Genomic DNA, 19,468 nt, shown 5'->3' on the forward strand with positions numbered 1-19,468 from the left:
TAAGTAGTAATCTGTGTTCTCCAGATTAAACCACAAATACCAAATGACTGTTTTGAAAAGTAACTGAAACAGCCAATGGACAACAAAGGATTACAAGTTGCACAAGTGAGACCATTTGCAAAAGAGACATTCAGAAAAGTAAGTTTGTGCTGAAAAGAGCAGTCTGCAGAGACTATGTTAAAGCTAGAATGGGAAGGTGAGAAATGCACCTTCATGTAGGCTAAGCCCACTAGGAATAAACAGGAATCTATCCTTTGAGGGCTTGTCTTCACTACAAACTTTTATCATGTTAAAGCATGTAAATTTGACTTCAAAGAGTCAACTTAGCTATCACAATGCTGACCATGACTTTGTAATAGGTGTAGACAAGAAAAATACTGCACTGTGTCATCTCCTCATGAATAAACCCTAGTGGGAACAAGATAACAGTCATGAGTCACTGACTTGACTTACTAATATTTAACATTTATCTTCCAGTAGCATCTTGAAGCCTCAACCAGATGTGGGCTGCACTGTGCGACAGTGCTGAACAAGACTTGGTCTTTTCTGCCGTGACCACAAAGTAATGAGAAAGATAATGTTTGCTAACTTGGCTTCTCACACTCGTGTGAAAAATAGCCTTTGTGAAAAATTTTGATTTGGAACTGTTGAAATGTTTCATTTCAACATTTTCAGTGCAAATGAAACATTTTAACATTCCCAAAATAGAAATATTTGTTTCGGGTTTTTTGCACTGACCAAAACCACTTGCTTTTGAGTTATTTCAACATTAAATTGCATTTTCCCATTGTGACACATTGCCCCCTGGGAGCTGTTGTTATTGTTCAGGAACCTGATGCATCCTGGCTAGGTTCAACAGAGTTTTTGACTCCTATGAAGCACCATGAAGCTTGGTCAGATGGGAATCTATGTTGCCAACATGAATTGAAATATTTCATTTTGATTTTCCTGATGGAAAAAAATTCAAAAAATTACAATTTTCCCATGAAAAATAAACCCTAGGACAACCTTTTTGGTGAGAAGGCCACAGATATCGTTTTTACAACCCTGAACGGTCACCAGTCTGCCAGCAGGAGCCCCCCCACCCACTGCTGCCAGACAGAAGGCGTTTAGGGAGGAGGATCTCCCACCTCCCTGGCTGCAGCAGGGAAACCGCACATGTCCTTTGGCCCTGTGCACTCCACCTGGGCCCCTAGGCAGTGGCTCCCTTCTGAAGCCAGTGGGAGGGGAGCAGTGAGCCACTTTGAAAGACCCCATGCGTTTGGCTATGGGTTGGGGAATCCCTGCCCCAGTGGGACCAAGGTTCAGCCATGATTCCCATGGAAAATTTCAATTTTGTAGAAACGTCATTTTCTGTTGGAAAACTTTTGCAATGGAAAATTCCTGACCCAGTCTAATATACTCAGACATCTCTTGTAACAAATAAAAGGCTCTGTATGCCACATTGACCCTATCTATACAACTTATATTAATTGTGTGACATGGCTGACCAGTTAGTGACATGGCTGACACTAAACATAATGTACAAGTGCGGCTTCTGAGGTATAAAAAACAAGGCTATCTGCCTGCTCCCCATACTGCACCACATACAGCCCTGAGACTGCCTGCCTCCCCAGCCCGGGCTCTATCTCCTCATCCCGCCCTGGGGGAGGGTGTGACGCTGTCTGGAATACAAGTGACCATTTATGATATTATTGATATCAGTGTTGCAAAATTACAATGAATCTTACAAAATATGTGACGTCAGGTACCATTGGAAAGGTCATTATTTGCTAAGTAGAATAATGTTGTCTATATGTATGTGTCGGTTTTGTGTTATGAGTTCTAAATATGTCTGGTATATTTGTATTTCAGACTTGTGCTGTATTTCTGGGTGACACCCCGGACAGGATGGCAGCAGCACTAGGCCTGCTTAATGGCCCAACAAGGGAACTCAAATATACAATGACTCCAGTGAAAGAACACAGGGGCTGAACCTTATGTCACCAGGACATGTAAGACCACGCCTATGGACAGGGGACTCTGAGGCTTTTCCATGCCATGTGCTGTGAGCTAGCCTTTGAAACAAGCCACATGGCAGATGCAGCTTCACCACCTTCATCTTGTCTTCATTCCCGCTACCTATCTCTGGATCAATTCATCTACAACTGACACAAAGGACTGAGTTCCTGGATGTACACCAGGGGAACTGTACACAAAACTCCACAATTTTGCTGGGAATCTGATATATATGGACTTTAAAGTTATTTGTATGTATCTGAGTGCTTTGGCCATTCAACATATCTTCTTCTTATTTGTTTCTTTCCTTTGATAATAAACCTTTAGTTTTAGTTACTACAGGATTGGCTGGCAGCGTGGTATTTTGGGTAAGATCCAAACTTATATTGATAACCCTTTGGGGGATCAGGAGAACATTTTTGGTAAAGGGAATAGAGTTTTAATAACTTCTCTCTTTACTGGACCTAGTGCTAATTGGGGTCAGAGACTGAAATGCAATAAAGGGAACTGTGTATATCTTTTGGGGGGCTTCTTGTTAACCAGTGTGGGGAATCAGAAGCACTGTTTGTGACTGGCTGGGGAATCTAACTGCAACGTTAGCTGGCAGTTTGGGAGAATCTGCTCTCTTTGCAGCCTTCCCTAACCTTGGCATTTTCAGGTCGGCTACCGTAGGCACCAATTGGTCACAGAGGGCGCCAACCCCTATGGGTTCCTGCTCTCAGGGCTGCCCCAGGCACCAACCTTGCCAAACTGGATGCAGCACTGGCTGGATCCACCTCATTCCTGCCCAGCAATGACCCCCACAGCTGGTACCTAAGCAGCAGTGACTGGGTGCTGCCAGTCTCAAGCTCCTCCTGTCCTGCTCATTGCTCCCATGCTGCCCTGTCCCCATGGCTGTCAGATGCTCCAGAGAGCTAGTGGTCCCTCTGATTAGGCACCTCCGCTGATGGCTCCTCCCATTACACCCACTAGGGAGGTGGGGAGCCTGTAAGGGAATGACTGACAAAAAATCAGGACTTTTAACATCCCAGAAGACTTGCAGATTTCCCAGGACAGCTACCTAAAATAAGGGACAATCCCAGGGAAACCAGGACAGGTGGTAATCATAAACATTACCTGTGTCCACAAGTAACATGGTTAATGCTGTATTGGCAACCATCGGGCCAACCATGTAGCTCCGTAACTGGAGACATGGTCTGGCACACAGTTGTCTTCCTGTTTGGATGGGACCTCCTGCCATAGTGTGCATCATAGAGTTTAAGGTCAGAAGGAACCCCCCAGAACATTTAGGTTGACCTCCTGTATATCTCAGGCCACCAACACCACTCAACACCTGCACACTAAACCCAACAACCAAAATTAAATCATAATATTACAGCCCACAGGCACTGGTGTACTGTACCGTGGATCTCCAGCACCCAGGGGCCAATACTTACATTTGTTTCCGCCCCCGCATCAGTGGCAGTGCCCCACAGGGGAGGAGGTCTGTGGGTCCGTTTCCTGCTCTCCCCCACTCCTTCTTCCCCACTGTGGGGTGGTGGGCACAGCGGGGAGAGAGAGCGGGAAATGAGCCTGCAGACTTCCCTTCCCACCCCCATGGGGCACTGCTGCCGATGGGGGGGGGGGACCACAAATATAAATATGAGGGGGCCACTTGGCAGCGGGGGGGGGGGGCATGATGGGCTCTGCAGTGGAGCCCCGCCTTTGGCTGCCTGGCCCCTGCACAGCTGGGGTCCTCGTGGGTCCATCCTTGTGCCCAACATGGGGGTGGAGGGGCTAGGAGGACAGGAGGTGGAGGGACTGGGTTGACGAGGCCACTAGGGATGTCAGTGGGGGGGGGGGCGGTGCCTCCTCCGAGGGCCTGGCTGGTGCCCCCCCCAGACCAGCACCCTGGAGCATGGGCCCCCCACCCCTCTCCTCAGTACGCTCTGCCCACAGCAGATTAGCCTGTTATATGCCACAGGCAGAGATCATGAGAGGGTGAGGTGCACCAGTGCCTGTGATGGCAGGGAACTGATTACGTGAGATGTACCTAGATAGTCTTGGCAAGTGATCTGCACTCACACATTGCAGAGGAAAACGATCCCACCTCAAAGTCTCTGCCAATCTGACCTAGGCAAAAATTCCTTCTCGACCCTACACGTGGCGATCAGTTAGATCCTGAGCATGAACCAGCCAGCCAAGCAGCTCAGAGAAAGAATGCTCATTGCCACCCCAGTGCTGCCACTGCCTGTGTCACTGGTTTGACCAGGCCTCCTTCCGAACGCTCTGCGTGGCAGCAGAACTCCCAGGGTGCATTGCTCCACTTGCTGCTGGTGACACTCAGTTGGCATCCTATCTCCTGCTGAGGCAGTTTTGGGTGGCTGCTTAGATTTTCCCAGAATGCACAGCTCCAAATGCATTTAGGCAACATGGGAGATCCTGACACAACAAACTCAGTTGACACCTGTCTGGCCAATGAAAAAAGGCTGGGGTTGGGAAGTTTGCCATGACTGGGTCAGCTGAGCGTGTCACAAACCCCCACTTGTACGTGTAGCTAAGATGGGTCGTTATGCACCATGATGGGTGGTGCAGTGGGGGCAGGGAGGGGGAGCACAGCTAAAGCAGCCATGTCTGTATTCTGAAGGTGTCTCCTTGTCAGCTCTAAACAAGCTGACCCATAGAGGTGGAGGCTAGTGGGGTAGTTGTTGGCGACACTATGTGCAGTGCTTCTGCAAATTTACTAGCAGGGATGGGTGGCAGAGGAACACTGGCTGCTTTTCTTGCTCATAGCAATACAGGGCCCAAATCACGCGGCCCAGTATTTTGAGCCCGGTATGAATTTCTTACTCAAGCAAAACTTCCTCTGAAGTCAATGGAATTTTGCCCAAAGGCTACAGGGTCAGACTCCAATGGCTGTGAAGAAATGATTGTGTTCCTGCTTGTCTCAGGGAATTTTTAAACAAATAAGACAGTGAGAAAACATTTTTTTAAAAGAAATATTAACTCAGTTGGAAAGCGATTCACTCCAATTTCCATTTACTCCCACAGCTCATCAACAGATGATATTCAGCACTTTCATATACACCTGCACGCGCATCCTAAGCATCTTAGCCATAAGGCAGTGAGTAGAACAGCAGAATTTGGCTCTAGCTGGCTTCTTTCGAGCTGTCAGGCTTGTGTTTTGAAGTTAAGCATTTTTACAAAGGAAATTCACAGCTAAATTGGAGTTACAAAAGGGAAGAAGCAAATTTCAGGCATTTGTTTTGCCAAAGTGTAGTGTTCTAGGATAGTGAATTAGACACACAAGAGACTGGTTTACAAGCAATCTACTCTTCCGGTGTTGGTGTATTTGTCTTGGAAGAAATATTTGTTGACTAACAACATTTTATAATAACAGGGTTACATAAATGTAATCTTACTTGTAAACCAACTGTCTGAACATACAGGGCAGGGTTCCTTAAATACAAGCACCTAGTGGTTGGTTTGGATTCTTTACCTGACACAGAACAATGCAGTAATTCCCCTCCCCCCGCCCCCCCCAATATTATATAACCATAACAAAGCTTAAAACAGAGCTAAGAATGAATTTAAAAGGGCAGACACCCCGTTGATGTACATGGTCCCAGCTGCATTAAAGTCAATGGAGTTGTGACCGTGTAGCAGCTGAGGAGCTGTGCTACAAGCAGTAAATGAATCCCCATGTCAGTTCCATTATTCGTGGGTTAGCTGTAAATTGACTTGATTATTCCCCCCCCCCCGCCCTCCCCCCAATTTATGATCGGAAGGTTTTTAAAGAGATTGTTTCAAAGAAATACATGGAGAAACATTTCACGGGGGTTATTCTCATGGTTCAAATACCCTCGGTTTTCGCCTCCCTTTGTAAGGCCCTTAACGGTTTGCGGGCTGTGGGAAATGTAGCTAACAGCGCCGAGCACCCGTCACCAAGGTTACTGGTAAAGCTTTTCTGATTCGCTGGTGGTGACACCAATGTCTCAAGGCCAGCTGAGCTCTAGATGGAGGCCAGGCGCGCTCAGCGCTTCCCAGCGCCTTCAGAAGGGACTCGCGGGCCAAAGCCGCGTTTACAATCACAGGAAATGAACTCCGGGCGCGGGTCATGGGGAGACGGTCGCTCGGTGGGGAAGCCCGGAGACGCCGCGCTGCGCTTTTGGCCGCCTCCCATCCCAGGGGCCGGATGCTGACCCGATAGCAACACACCAGCCTCTGCTCCGCCTCGGCCGGGGACCGGCAGAGCGCGCCTCGCCAGCGCTAAGGGTCGGGGGGCGCAGCCCCGCTGTAAGGCTGTGCCCCGCCACAGCTGGGCCGCCGGGTCTCCGCAGGGCGCTGCGTGTCAGGCTGCCGCCGGGCTCTCCTCCAAGGACCGCCCGCCCCGTGCAGACTCCCTGGCCCCGGGCTGGGCAGTCCGTCTCCCGGTCCGGGCGGAGCCGCCTAGCGCAGACACAGACCGGGCGTCTCCCCCTTTCTCTGCCCGCGCTGCTAGCCCAGCGGGCTGTAGCTAGACGGTGCGAGCCCGGCCCCCGACCCGCGAACGACTGTCGGCCAGGGGCCCTCCTCCTCCTCCTCCTCCTCCCGCCGGGCCCGGGGCCTGGCTCCCGCCTGCTCTGCCCCCTCCCGCGGCAGGGGTCCCGCCGGCGGCCGGGTACTCACTGCGCAGCAGGACCCTGCCGAAGAGGCTCCGGTCCCGGTGCAGGGTGTCGCAGCTCCAGCGGTGCTGGCGGAACTGGTGCTGGCACTCCGCCGTCCACTCCGCCACGCCCCGCCCGATGGAGCGCATCGCCTCCGGGTGCCGCTGGCACAGCTGCCGCTGGCGGCTCACCAAGCCCGGCACGTTGTCACACATCACCCGCGACGAGCCCAGCGCCCCCATGTACCTGCGGGGAGCAAAGGCGCACAGACAGCTGGGGAGCCGCGCCACGGGGGCCAGGCAGGCCGGGCGGGGACAGGCTCCCCTGGCGGGGGAGGGCAGGGACCGGGGGAGAATGTGCTGGGGGGGGGGGGCACTCACCGGAGATGGGGAGCTACTGGGGAGAGCAGGGACTGGGGAACTACTGGAGACGGCAGTGGCTGGGAACCGGGAGCTACTGGGCCAGGCACGGCCAGGGAATGGGGACCTACTGCGAAGCGCACTGGATGGGAAACTTGGATAAAGCACTGCCTGGGAACGGGGAGCTACTGGGCAAGGCAGGGGCTGAGGAGCGGGGCTGAGCTGTCAGGGAGAGCGCAGAGTAGGACGCCCCTAGGGACCCGTGTGCCCTGCCCTGCCCTGCTGCCTGGCGGCTTGGCCCGAGCCAGCCCCGCGCTCTGATTACAGCTGGTGCCGGCTCTGTGAGGATCCCGCTGCCTTCCTCTCTTCCTTGTTCTCATCGGACGAGCCAAGGCCGCGGAGCGACCGGCTCTGGCTGGCACTCGGTTCTCCTCATCCCCTCTGCAAGAGCCGGTTTAATTCAGACGCTGATTGCCAGCTGCCTTTGCTGTTTGGGTAGAGACCCTCTAAAAGCCTCGCTGCCGGCCGGGTACTCTCGTTCTTGAGCCTTTGGAAGAACCAGTCTCCGCTCTGGCTCCTTCAAGGAGTTCGAGTTTTGCCAGTTATTTTTAAATGACATCATCCCCCGTGTCCAGCTGTTCTCGATTAGTCCTGCCCTGCTTAGAAAGGTATCTGCTGTAAAACCCGAGCGGCCCGAGGTGTCTTGTGAAGCGATCAAACGGGGGCGAATGTCTTGTTCCTGCATGTTCGTTGTTTTGTATGATCAGCACATGGTTAAAGCTGGTATTTGGAATCGAGCTAGTTCTATAGCTTAAGTAACAGGTAAAAGCCCACGGTACAAAACGCCCTTGCAATAAATACTGTTTTATACACCTCTGGAAACAGAAATAGCCATTTAATTGAAAGATGGGCGGTCTGATAAATCAACCTTTGATCCAGTGTCAGCCCTTGTCAAGGTTAAATGCATCCCCGGGTCTCTCTGTGTGCAAGGGGGAAGTGTAACGCCGCGTCCTCGGGGAGCTTTTTCTGTTTTATTTAAGACCCCAGTTGCTGGGAAATCTCTGCTTATCTAGGCTCCCCCTTAATTAGCCCTGTGTTTTGCAGCTCGCTTAGAAGTAGCCCAGCCAGCTCAAATATCTTTTGAACTAGGGGGCTGGGGCCGTACAGGCTCGCCTCCCCCCTCATTTGGAGTTTTTAGTTCAGCAAGCAGAAACACTTTAGAAAAAAACTCCTGGAGGAGGGGGTGGAGGGAGTCAAGGGACTGAACGAAATTCTGCTCTAGAAGACTGTTCTGACAGTTCGGGTAACCGAATGAGCAAACAAAAGTGACACACACACACACACACACACACACCTAAAACAAGGGTATGCAACTTTGCCTTAGTACACACTACACCATGCCTCTGACTTTCATCGATTCATTTGGCCAGCGTGGGACCTGAGAGATTTTCTGACAGGTTCATTTTCAGCTGTCATCTGACATGCAAAATAAACAAATAAAAGAGCAAGGATATTTATAATCCAGGAGAATGAATCAAATATATCCTTGGAGCTGAAATGATGCAAAAACATCCCTGCATCCCATAAGAAATCTTCGTACATTTCCTTCGGCCGATTCTGATGTGGATTCTATACAGAGCTGATAACAGGAGCTCTGCAGGGCAGATTTTTAATCAACCTCCAACTGACTCTTTGCTGTTAATGTCCATACAAGTAGATCTGCTAAAGGCTTTGATCAGTGCTCAGATCAAAGAGTTTCCTCAGACATGTAGTAAAACAGACGTTTAATTGTTAAGGATGGGGACGGAGGAGTGGGAGGGAAAAGAGAAGTTGAGAGAAGACTGTAATTCGGATTGGGTTAGAATTGGAGTTTTTGTATTTGTATTTGAACAGCATTCTTCCTCTAGTTTACCATTAATTATCCCACCTTCCCCCAGAGCAAATAAAATCCTTGTAATTGCAGAACTTACCACCACGAAGAAGTGACTTCTGGGGTTACCCAGACCAAGATCAGTGGAACCGAAAACCAGATCCCAAGGCGATAGTTCATATTAGAAACACTTCACTCCACATCAGTTCTAATGCGAAGGGCGGAAGAAATCCCATGGAACAAAAACTACTGACACAACCAAATGCACCTTGAGAGCTTCCCTCTTCACTGTATCAAGCTTCACGGTTGCCAGTGATCAGATTTACTGCTACTCTCACACGAAGAGCTGTAATATATCTGTGCAGAACTTCGGAGCCTGCTCAATTTGTCCAGAATCACAGCCTCAAGGAGGGCAACAAGATCAATTCCACTCTCATCCCTCTCCCTTTGCCCTGGTGCAGCGCTTCTGCGGTCAGAGCAAAGCTGAGGGGCTGGTGTGGGTTGCTTACAGACTGGGTGGGTTCTGCCTTTCTTTTCTTTTTTTTTTTTAACTCTGATGGATGAAATGATGTCAAGAGACATTGGAGGAGGAGGTAACACCTCTGATTAGGGAAGGAAGCCCGATGAGCCAGTTGCCTTACAATAACCTTAAATCCAAACAGAGTTAGTTCAAACCCTCCATCACGGTTACCAAAGACTGCATGGGAGACATTACTATTGAGAATGCAGCGGTGAAATCTCCAAACAATGGAAAATACTTAGCATTTCGCAAGATTTGGTACTTTCCTATTTCGTTCGTGTGTGTGTGTGTGTGTGTATGGTATTATAGAGACAGACACAAGACATGAACTTTGCAGTTCAATTATAACGTTATATACAAGAAACAGAGAGAAAATATTTCCATATTTTTGTTTATTTTACTCATCTCAGCCCTAAGAAATTAGGAAGGGGAATGATCTAAATTCTTCACGTCCGAGGACACAAACCGGCCAAGGAGATTCTGTAAAGAATAGAGACCAGGTGAATTAAGCACACAATGCAAGCAAGCCCCTTTAGAAGTGTGAAAACTGAACACCGCTTTAGGTAAGACGCTGAGATTTTATCCTGGTAAATGTCACCCCGACTCCAAGCACAAGAGCTTCCTCCTCTCACCTGGCTTTTTCCCTTTCAGGAATGTTTGGAAAGCTGCACTCTTCAGAGAGCCACCGCTAGAAACACTCAGCTTGAGACTAGTCAGTGGATCAGGACAACCCCCACGACAAGGGGGTAAATTTCACAATTGTAACGAACATTGCACACCTTTAGTGTAGAAATTACTTTGCTTAGCGCCTTCCAGTGCCACGTGGAAATCAGACAACCGTCCTGCTGGGTTGTTTATTTCAAACGACGTTTCAAACTTTGCTCAGACTAACAGATCATCTCTCACTAAACTGTTGCCGCAGAGCAATTTCGGGGTGTTCAAATACCATAGATTGAAGATTAAATTAAGCCTCCCTTAGGGAGTGCGGGGGAGAGAGAGGAATAAACGCCCCGAAAGGTGACTGGATCGCAGATCTAGGACCTGATCCAATTGCTGTTGGTGTCAATGGGACTATTTCCATTGATTTCTGTGGAGGTTGGACCGGGTCCTTAGGCACTCGGCTTGGAGCAGGCTGTTATCGAGAAGCGAGTGAGACTGCAAAAAACCCAGCAAGCCCACTTCCCTCCAGGTTTGAAGGGGCTGCAGCACCTCGTCCAGGCTAGAAATTTCCTCCCTTAAAGCACCTTTCCCGGTGAGAACAGGCTGCGCTCGTTTAGATGCCGCCGATCTGAAATCAGAGTGAGTCGCTGACAGCCCGAGCTCACGCTCCTCCAAGAGCAACACAGGCAGCAGCCGTCTGCTTTCAGATTGGAAGGAAACCCAGGCGTGGGTGACCTCGGGACGGGCACCTCAGGCCTTGGTGCTAGCAGGGTTTTATAATCTGGCTCAGACAAAGGGGCAGGGAGCTACCAACGATCATTCCTAGCTAGCCAAACAAGTCTGTGTCTCCAGCGCGCTGGAGACGTGCGGAGCTCGAGCTCGACCAAGGCACTAGAGCTGGAGCCTACAGAGATCGGCTGTGATTTGCATGGACCAGATCATGGAGATGCTGCCCGCTATCTTCCAGGCACTCGGGAGGGATTTGAAGGCTTCCACGTGGCAGTTAATAAGCAGAAACCGCGTTTTCCATTCCCGGGTAGTACATAGAGGAAACGTCCAGCTACCAGCCCAGCCAGGGCAGAATCAATGAATCCGGCCCCTCGGTCCTCCGCAATTACAGAATGGTCAAGGGAGATGCAGCTCGCTGCATGGTGAGAGAGAAGAAATGACCTCGCCTGAAACACGTGGGCTGTGACATCTCTGAACCCCCTTCGGGAGGGACCAGGGACATGTTCTAAATTTACGAGTATAAAACCTGATGGAGAAAGGCAGGAGGTTGAACACATTAGACACAGGAGCCAGATTCAAGTTTCAGGGCTATCAATCAACACTTTTCCTGAATGCTACATTCATTTATTAAAAAATCAAATCAGTGAGGCTCTAGACATCTAATGGACAATATAATTTAAACTCAGCAAACATAGTGCTTTGGAATGCTGAATATAGGGGATGACGAATTTGCCACAGTGAATAAGACCTGGCTTGACAAAGCCCTGGCTGGGATGATTTATTTGGGGTTGGTCCTGCTTTGAGCAGTGGGATGAACTAGATGATCTTCTGAGGTCCTGCCGGCCCTAATCTTCTGTGATTCTATGCATATTTTTGATTATGTAGGAGCTATACGAGCACCTTTAAAAACATGGCCAGTAAAGAACTCTAGCACTGCAGGGTGATTTATGGAAAGGCCATCGCAAATTAACAAACAAACAACATCCTACTCAGAAGGCTGAATTCTTCAGATCCCAAATAAATTAGTGGGTCAGGTATAAGATTTAACATTTCAGAAGGAATTGTTCATTTTACATCTAATTTCCCTCCAACTTAAAGGAACATCCAGAAACCTGATCTAGTACAGCTTGGATTTCAAAATGACTGACACAAAGTAACATTAGGGAGAGCTGGGGAAGTCATTTTAGGACTGGGAGAGGGTGAAGGATGGGGTAAAGATGGGAGTGAGGGAAGGAGAAAAGGAGATGAGTGCGGTAATCCCTGACACAGTGAAGGAATAAGGAGGCACTAAGAAAAAATATCCAGGATGTAGAGAAGGCAAAGCTGGGCAAGAGCTTCAAGTGGAAGTGAGCGGATTGATCTTTGATGGGCAAGGCAGTGACCGTTCAGGGATCCGAAGACAGTAGCAACATGGTCAGATCTAATGAGCAAGGGTAAAAATATCAGCAGTATTTTGTCTGGAGAGAAGCAATATTAATCAAGCCAGAGATGAGGTGGTAACAGTAACAGTGGCAGGAGAAAAATCAGGCAACTGGTAGGACATTCCCCTCTTTCAAATCCCTCCTCCCCAGAAGGCCTATGCTGCAGCCCCAGTGAACAGCTAGGGAAGAGTGTGGCAGGGTCATCCTTTCTCTCCTCTGTGGAAGCTAGAATGGTCTAAAATAGCAATAATCTATAGTTTAAAGATGCTGCATAAGTATTTTGACAATCTACAAGAGTTTGTTAATTTAACTGACAAAAATAAATGGATAAGAAAGGAAGCACCGAGGACACGGATATTAAATGAAATGGAGGGTGGTACTGTCAAAAACTACTGCTGAAAATAGTGTTAAAATTAGCTATGTAAGTATCTTCAGCCTTTTCGAGTAAGTAGAGTCTTGTAAAATTTTAAATTTTTTAGGCTTAGGATCTTGAATTCCTATTTTTTGCTTAATTCTGGAAGCAGGATTCCTCTTATTGATGTTTCTTCTGCACACTCTAATGTACCTAGTATTTGATTGACAAAATCACTCTGTCAATTTAATTATTTCTGTATTACAATCCTTGCCTCTTTTTTTTTTGGTTTGTGGCAGATTGGATTTATGATATCGTAATTGTTCCTTCTATGGTGTGCACACAAAAATTTCACATCAGTTGAAAGGGTTTATTCCGCTCACATTGTACACTATACAGTTGAGGATTTCCTTTGTAGGATGGGACATTGAGACAAATCATTAGTCTTCAGTGTAATGCTCGATAACATTAGGACCAGATTTTGAAATACAAGTACCAGAAGTCAAGCACCTAAATTTATATTTAAACACTTAAATAAAAGTGGCTTGGTTTTCAGAAATGCTGAGTGCCACAGAACTAGACACAGCATCCTACTGTCTTTGCAATGCATAGTGCCCACCCAAGCACAGAAGGCTTTTGTGGGAATGGATCACAAGGGAAAGCTGCTTAACACCACACCTAACCCAAAGAGGGATGGTCTACCTAATTCAATCTCATTTTTTTTATTTAGATGTACAGAATTGCTAAAAAGGGTGCCTATCTGCATGCTCAAGGCACCCTTTCATAACTTAAAAATACATCCTACCTGTAGTAGAACAATTCAAGGTAACCTTCCCCAGCAATTGAAATATACTACGTTTGATTTTACTTAAAGTGGAAAAAAAAGCAAACTTGCTGTCTTGATCCCAATGCTCACTCATTTGATGTCTCCTCCTGCCAGCCCCTGATCTCATTTCAAAGTGGCCAAGGTGGTCAAGGACCCTTGTTTCTTTCTCTGAGCAGGAAAAGACAAACTTGATCTTTAAAAGTTTGTGAGAATAAGATTAAAACTTTCTAGATGTACAACCAAAGCAGTGGTTAAAAATGTCTTTAAAAAAAAAAAAAAGACGCGCCTTCTCTAGTGATGCTGGTGATTGATATCTAGGACTAGAAGGAATTCATGAGCTTAAAAAGATACCCTTCCTCTAGTCTAGCAAAGGTACATCAAAACAGACAGTAGGAGGAGACAAAGAAAGAATCCAAAGCACGTTTTCCTTCAGAGAAGTGGTGGGGTGAGCTGGTTTTGAACAGAAGAGATTCCCTTCTGCTATTAAATGTCAAAGCACCCACGAGCAAGGCAGGTGGCCAGAGGGGGAAGAATCATTACTACACCCCATTCAGTACAATCAGGGCCATGAGATGGCTTTAATCCAAATTGACTTTTGCAAAATAATGAGAAAACCCTGAGGCTGGAGATCTAAGGCCTTCACTTCACAGCTTCCCACTCGCTGGAAAAGCAATACCAATAAGGCCCGAGGCCACGTCTGGAACACTTTACCAGTGATACAGGAGGGGAAGAACCTCTACGTGGGAGAAAAAAACACCTATAGTTTCTCCGTACCCCTTTGCAGATGAAAGGAGTAAGGCGGCAGGAGCAGATATATGCTCCCTAAAAGTAGCTATCAGCAAAAAATGCAAGCGGGTGGAGTTTGGGAACTATAAAAGCAGGAGGAAAAGGAAAGCAAAACAGGCCACATCTTGTATCTGATCAAGACAGAAGAATCAATTACAAGAGCACGATGATCTGTATTTCTTATTTTTCCCTCTTATTCTTCTGCTTATTTGTTGGAAAAATAGTGGCAGAAATGGGAAAAACGGAGGATCTAATATAAATTTGATGCTTGTCACCTTGCAGCTGAGACTGTGTTTCCTTATGTAGCCTTGGTTAGAGACAGCTACTTTCCCCTCTCCCTTCTTAGCAGGTTGAACCATAAGTCAGGACAAAGAATTATTCCATAGGTTGGGGGGCAGAGTCCCAGCATACCACAAAACAAATTTGTTTTTCTAAAGGTTAACGTTTTTATACACTGTTGAACAGTAAAGTACCCCTGAGACAAAGCTGTCAGGAAGAGCACTACTCAATGACCCTGTTGTGGTAATATAGCTTTTTGTTTCCCCTTTGCTTACACATAGACATTGAACAAAAAAAGGGTAGCTTTAAAAACGCAGTGTCCTCTGGGTTAGGACAGAACTGGAGGTCAGGACTCCTGGTTCCTTTTCCAGACCTCCCAGAGTTGCCAGGGACTGGATTTTTAAAGGTATTTAAGTTGCCTAAAAATGCCAACAGGCATTTAAGAGGATTTTCCAAAACACTTAGGTGCATAAATCAACTTGGGTTAGGTGCCTAAGTGTTATTGAAAAATCACACTAGGCACCTAAATCTTCTTTTAAATCTGGCCAGAGTTGACCATGGTCAATTCACTCAGCCTACCTGTGCCTCAATTTACACTTCTGTATTATCTCCATTTTACCTTACAGGGGTAATCTGTGGCTTAACTAATTAATGTATGCAAAGCTTATTAGCACCCTATCTCCAGCAACCCCTTAGAAGCTCTTGTTAATAAACTTTTTACATTTTTACTACTGTTGCAAGATAGTGACTTTGGTTTAATACCTTAAAGAATAAGATCTCTCAGCAGGATTGTTTCTATCTGAAATCACCCACAGTGAAACTAAATGGTTCTGAATTTAAAGACAGCATGATTTAGAAGCTAGATTTCCAAATGGCCTCTTCACTCTGTTTTTTGCCCCACCTCCCTTCTTGCTTGTAGGTATGCTTGAAAAGATGTTTTAAAAACAATTACTAAAGCAGACATTAGATAAATTAGCAAAACTCTGCCTGAGAAGAGAGAATAAAGGACCTGAATTGCAGTTTAAGAAACAGGAACTTGAGAAGAGGAAATTAAATGCAACTTTATATGATGATATGGTGGAAGATAATAACCAACGATCAGTTTTAGTCTTGCCCTCAAAATTAAGCACATTCTCCACCCCCACACTACAACCCTTGTGACCCTGATAACTGAAGTTTCAGACAATTCATCCTGGTTGTCCCAGGATTCCTGTTTCCTGTAGTATATGTTGCTCTGCACAGCAATCTAGAGCAGTATAAGCAGCTGGATTGGGGGAGGAGAGGGGGGGGAGGAGAAGAAGGAGAGGAAGAAAAAAAATCGGTACTTTTACCTAAGCGGTGTTTCTATTAAAATGATCAACATTTCCATTATGAAATAATTTGAAAACCAAATGGAAACCCTGCCTGAGGATTTCACAGGGAGTAACTGCTCACAGATGTAATTTGCAGGATTGCATAACAATCACAAAACAATTTAATATTCCTTATGAATTAGTTAAGAAAGAGATTTTTATATGGAGAATAGTGGTCATTTTGGGGAAGCAGAAAGTGACTCATACCCTTTTTAAGTTTTGCTGGGTTGTTTATTGAGGCAAGATCAGGTGTATTAGTCAGAAACTGAAAACACAGTTAGCATCGTGCAAGCTAGTAAAAAGACAGTCTCCCCGTTAATTCATGAAAATAAAACTCAGGCTAATTCCAATAACAGCACTCTCATCAAAGCTAATTTATACAGAGGAAAATAAGAGGTAACTTTTGCAGAGTACAATTATTTATCTTGTAACTGATTATTTATCTGTGAAGTCTGCAATAGATTAAAATGCACCTAAAGTTTCAACCAGTACAGATTCAGTCTTTATGGTTGTCAACCCAATTTTCTAAGGTGTATCTATATCAGGTATCAGGGCAATATTATGTTTTCTAATTTGAATGAAAATGGAGCAGTTAAATGAAGACATCTGGAATTTATTTAAAGAATTACCTTTTTGTTGACTTAATCTATACAAAATCAGCTTAGTATAGCACTTATAACCCATAATTGGTTTCTGAAAAGAATTTTATAGTAACTTTTTATTACAAAACCCTATGATTTTTGCTTTAACTAAATATTGCTTCTTTTCATAATGTATTTTACATCATTCATGTTATTATATTCAAAGGGTTACAACAAAAATACTGAAAACTATTTTCAAGAAGAATTTTCTTTTTAAAATTCTTGTCCTGAATTTTAGCATATTATTGGTCTCAGATGGCAATGGAATATAAATGAGAGGAAATGGTATAAGTGGCTGCAACACTAAAATGTGGGTGAGGAGCTCTGAACTTTGTACCTGGGTCTACCATTGGCAGTTTGGGTTGTGTCACTTAACTTCTCTACGCCTCAGCTGTCCTTATGTAAAGTAAAAATTTAATTGCTGTTTGAAAAGTATTCTGACATCCTAAGGAACTGTGCTATGAACCTTGTAATATTTGCAGTGCGCTTGACTATAACAATTCACATGCACTTATTACTATTATCTTGAATGTTAGCAGCCGCTGCCACTATATGATGGAGAATAATAAAGAAATTCAGTTTCCATAAGTAGATTTTTATTCCCCACCCAGGCAAACATAACTATGTAGTGCTAAGGTAAACTTCATAAATGCAGATCAAAGTATTTTTTAAACAGGATGGAACAGAGAATTCACAAGCACATACACCAAAGAGGCTCTCACAACTGGGTGTATATGTGGCTGTCCTGTGTACTCTCTTGCAGGGTAGAATGTCTTGGCTACTGCTGTGGCCCCCCGAAGAGACATGGAAGGGGGGAGGGAGAGTGTAAGAAGGTCCTTGTGATTCCCTCCCTCCTCCTCCCTGGTGATTTCTCCCCACAGACCCAGTGTCCTCCCCCACCCCCACTCTCCAGGCCCACTGCCTCCTCTTCTCTCTCTCTCCAAGCAGGAACACGTCTGCAGCCCCAGAAGATACATGGAATGGGGGGCGGGAGGGGAGTGTAACGAGATCCTTATGATTTTCTCCCCTGCCACCCTACAAGTGATTTCTCCCAGACCCAGGAGATCCACTACCTTTCCTTGTACTCCAGCCAGTAGTTATGTTAACTCTCCACGCCAAGCAAACAGGAAGAAATTACTCACCATGCACAGTAATGATGGTTCTTCGAGATGTGTCCTCCGATGGGTGCTTCACTGTAGGTGTTTCTGCATCTCTGTGCTGCTGATCAGAGAATTTTGGTAGCAGTCCGTCCTGCCTGTGCATATGCTGCTCTCTGCCTGCCATGAGGCAAGCCAGCATGCGCGGGCAATCCCTCCTCTATCGCAGGGTCAGCTACTAGAACTCTGACGTAGTGGGGAGGAGGGTGGGACATGGAGCACCCCTAGGGAGACATCTCAAAGAACCATCGGTACTACAATAATTTCCTCTTTGAGTAGTGTCCCTATGGGTGCTCCACTGTAGATGACTCCCAAGCAGTGCCCACCACTGGAGGCTGGGACTTTGGAATTGAGTCTGATATAGTTGACAGTACAGTGGCACCGAATCTGTCTCCAGCTGAATTCCCCAGGACAGCACAGTGTTCTACAAAGGTGTGTGCAGATGCCCAGGTAGCCACTCTGCAGATTTCTGATATAGGGATACCCTTGGAGAAGGAGATGGACAAGGAGACTGACCTCACAGAATGTGTGCGTAATGAAGATGGGGGTGTTATGTTACGCAATTGGTAACGGAGTTTAATACAGCCTGAAACCCACTTGGAAAGTCTTTAAGCTGAAATCGCTGTACCTTTTGACAGATCTGCAAAGGAGAGGAAGAGTCTGGGAAGATTTCCTGAGGGCTCTCATCCTGTCCAAATAGAAGGCCAAGGCTTTCATGTCAAGCATATGGAGGATGGCTTCCCTATTACCTTGATGGGGTTTGGGATAAAAGGCTAGCAGCTGAATAAGCTTATTTATGTGAAATGCAGAAGTCACCTTGGGAGTGAACTTTGGATGTGGTCTAAGTGTGACCTTGTCAGGGAAGAACACCGTGATAGGGGAATGCGCCATCAGAGCCACTATTTTCCCAATCCTTCTTGCAGAGGTGATAGCGATGAGGAACGCTGTTTTCATGGAAAGGTGAGTTAATGAACAAGTGGCCATAGGTTCAAAGGGTGGCCTAGTCAGACTTTTTAATATTAGGGTCAGGTCCCTCTGAGTAGTAGGAAATCTGGGTTGTGGGAAGAGGTTCGCTATACCTTTGAGAAATCTCTTCATAGTCAGATGTGAAAAGATCTGAGTATCCTTCCACCTGCTCCTGGAAGGTTTCAAATGCTGCTAGATGTACTTTCAACCAACTGACAGAGTCCTGATTTCTCAAGAGTCAACAGATAATTTAGGATCACTGGTTGGCTGCATGTATTAGGGATGACACTTCTGGGCTGGCATCAGATCTGAAATCTCTTCCATTTCTGTAGATAAGTACATCAAATAGCTCCTTTTCTTCTGTGCAATGACACTTCTTGCACTTCTTCAGAGCAAGATGTCTCTATGTGCTGGAACCATGAAAGAACCTGGTTTTGAGTTGTAGAATCTGTAAATTGGAATGGCGAGTGCATCTCTTATTCTGCGATAGAAGGTAAGGATTGGAAGAGTTATCGGTGGACATACTGCCAGCTGTCATAGGTAAGCATATCATGTCTGTCTGGGCCAGGTGGGAGCAATCAGTAGGATGCTTGCTCTTTTTTCCCCCACTTTCAAAGGGTTTTCAGTATTAGAGGGAACATGGTGGAAGGCATAAAGAAGGCCCTTGTCCCATGAAAGAAGGAGAGCATCTCCCGTGGAATATCGTCAGATCCCCGCTCTGGAGCAGTACCATGGACATTTCTTGTTCTGATAAATAGCAAATAGGTCTATTATTGGCAACCCCCATTGTTGGAATAGGTTGCAGAGTACCACCAAATCTCTCTCTCATTCATGGTCATATGGGAATTTGTGGCTGAGACTGTCCACAGACGTATTATGTATTCCCAGTAAGTAGGCTGCTAATATTAGGATATTGTGAGGTCCATC

The 19,468-nt window shown here is 46.4% G+C and overlaps 1 protein-coding gene across 1 annotated transcript in view; it reads right to left on the bottom strand.

Annotated features, from left to right (window-relative positions):
* WNT2 (Wnt family member 2) overlaps positions 1-9,032 on the bottom strand; it is a 36,070-nt gene extending 27,038 nt beyond the window's left edge. The window contains exons 1-2 of the mRNA XM_067563967.1: positions 8,953-9,032; positions 6,646-6,869 (exon numbers count right to left, since the gene is read on the bottom strand). Coding sequence (XP_067420068.1) covers positions 6,646-6,869; positions 8,953-9,032 — 304 coding nt within the window. The remainder of the gene's footprint in view (positions 1-6,645; positions 6,870-8,952) is intronic.
* Positions 9,033-19,468: the final 10,436 nt, after the last annotated feature.

Source organism: Emydura macquarii, unplaced genomic scaffold, assembly GCF_026122565.2.
Source record: "Emydura macquarii macquarii isolate MOO-44397 ecotype Brisbane River unplaced genomic scaffold, CSIRO-AGI_Emac_v2 contig_2636, whole genome shotgun sequence".
Lineage (NCBI taxonomy): Eukaryota > Metazoa > Chordata > Testudines > Chelidae > Emydura > Emydura macquarii.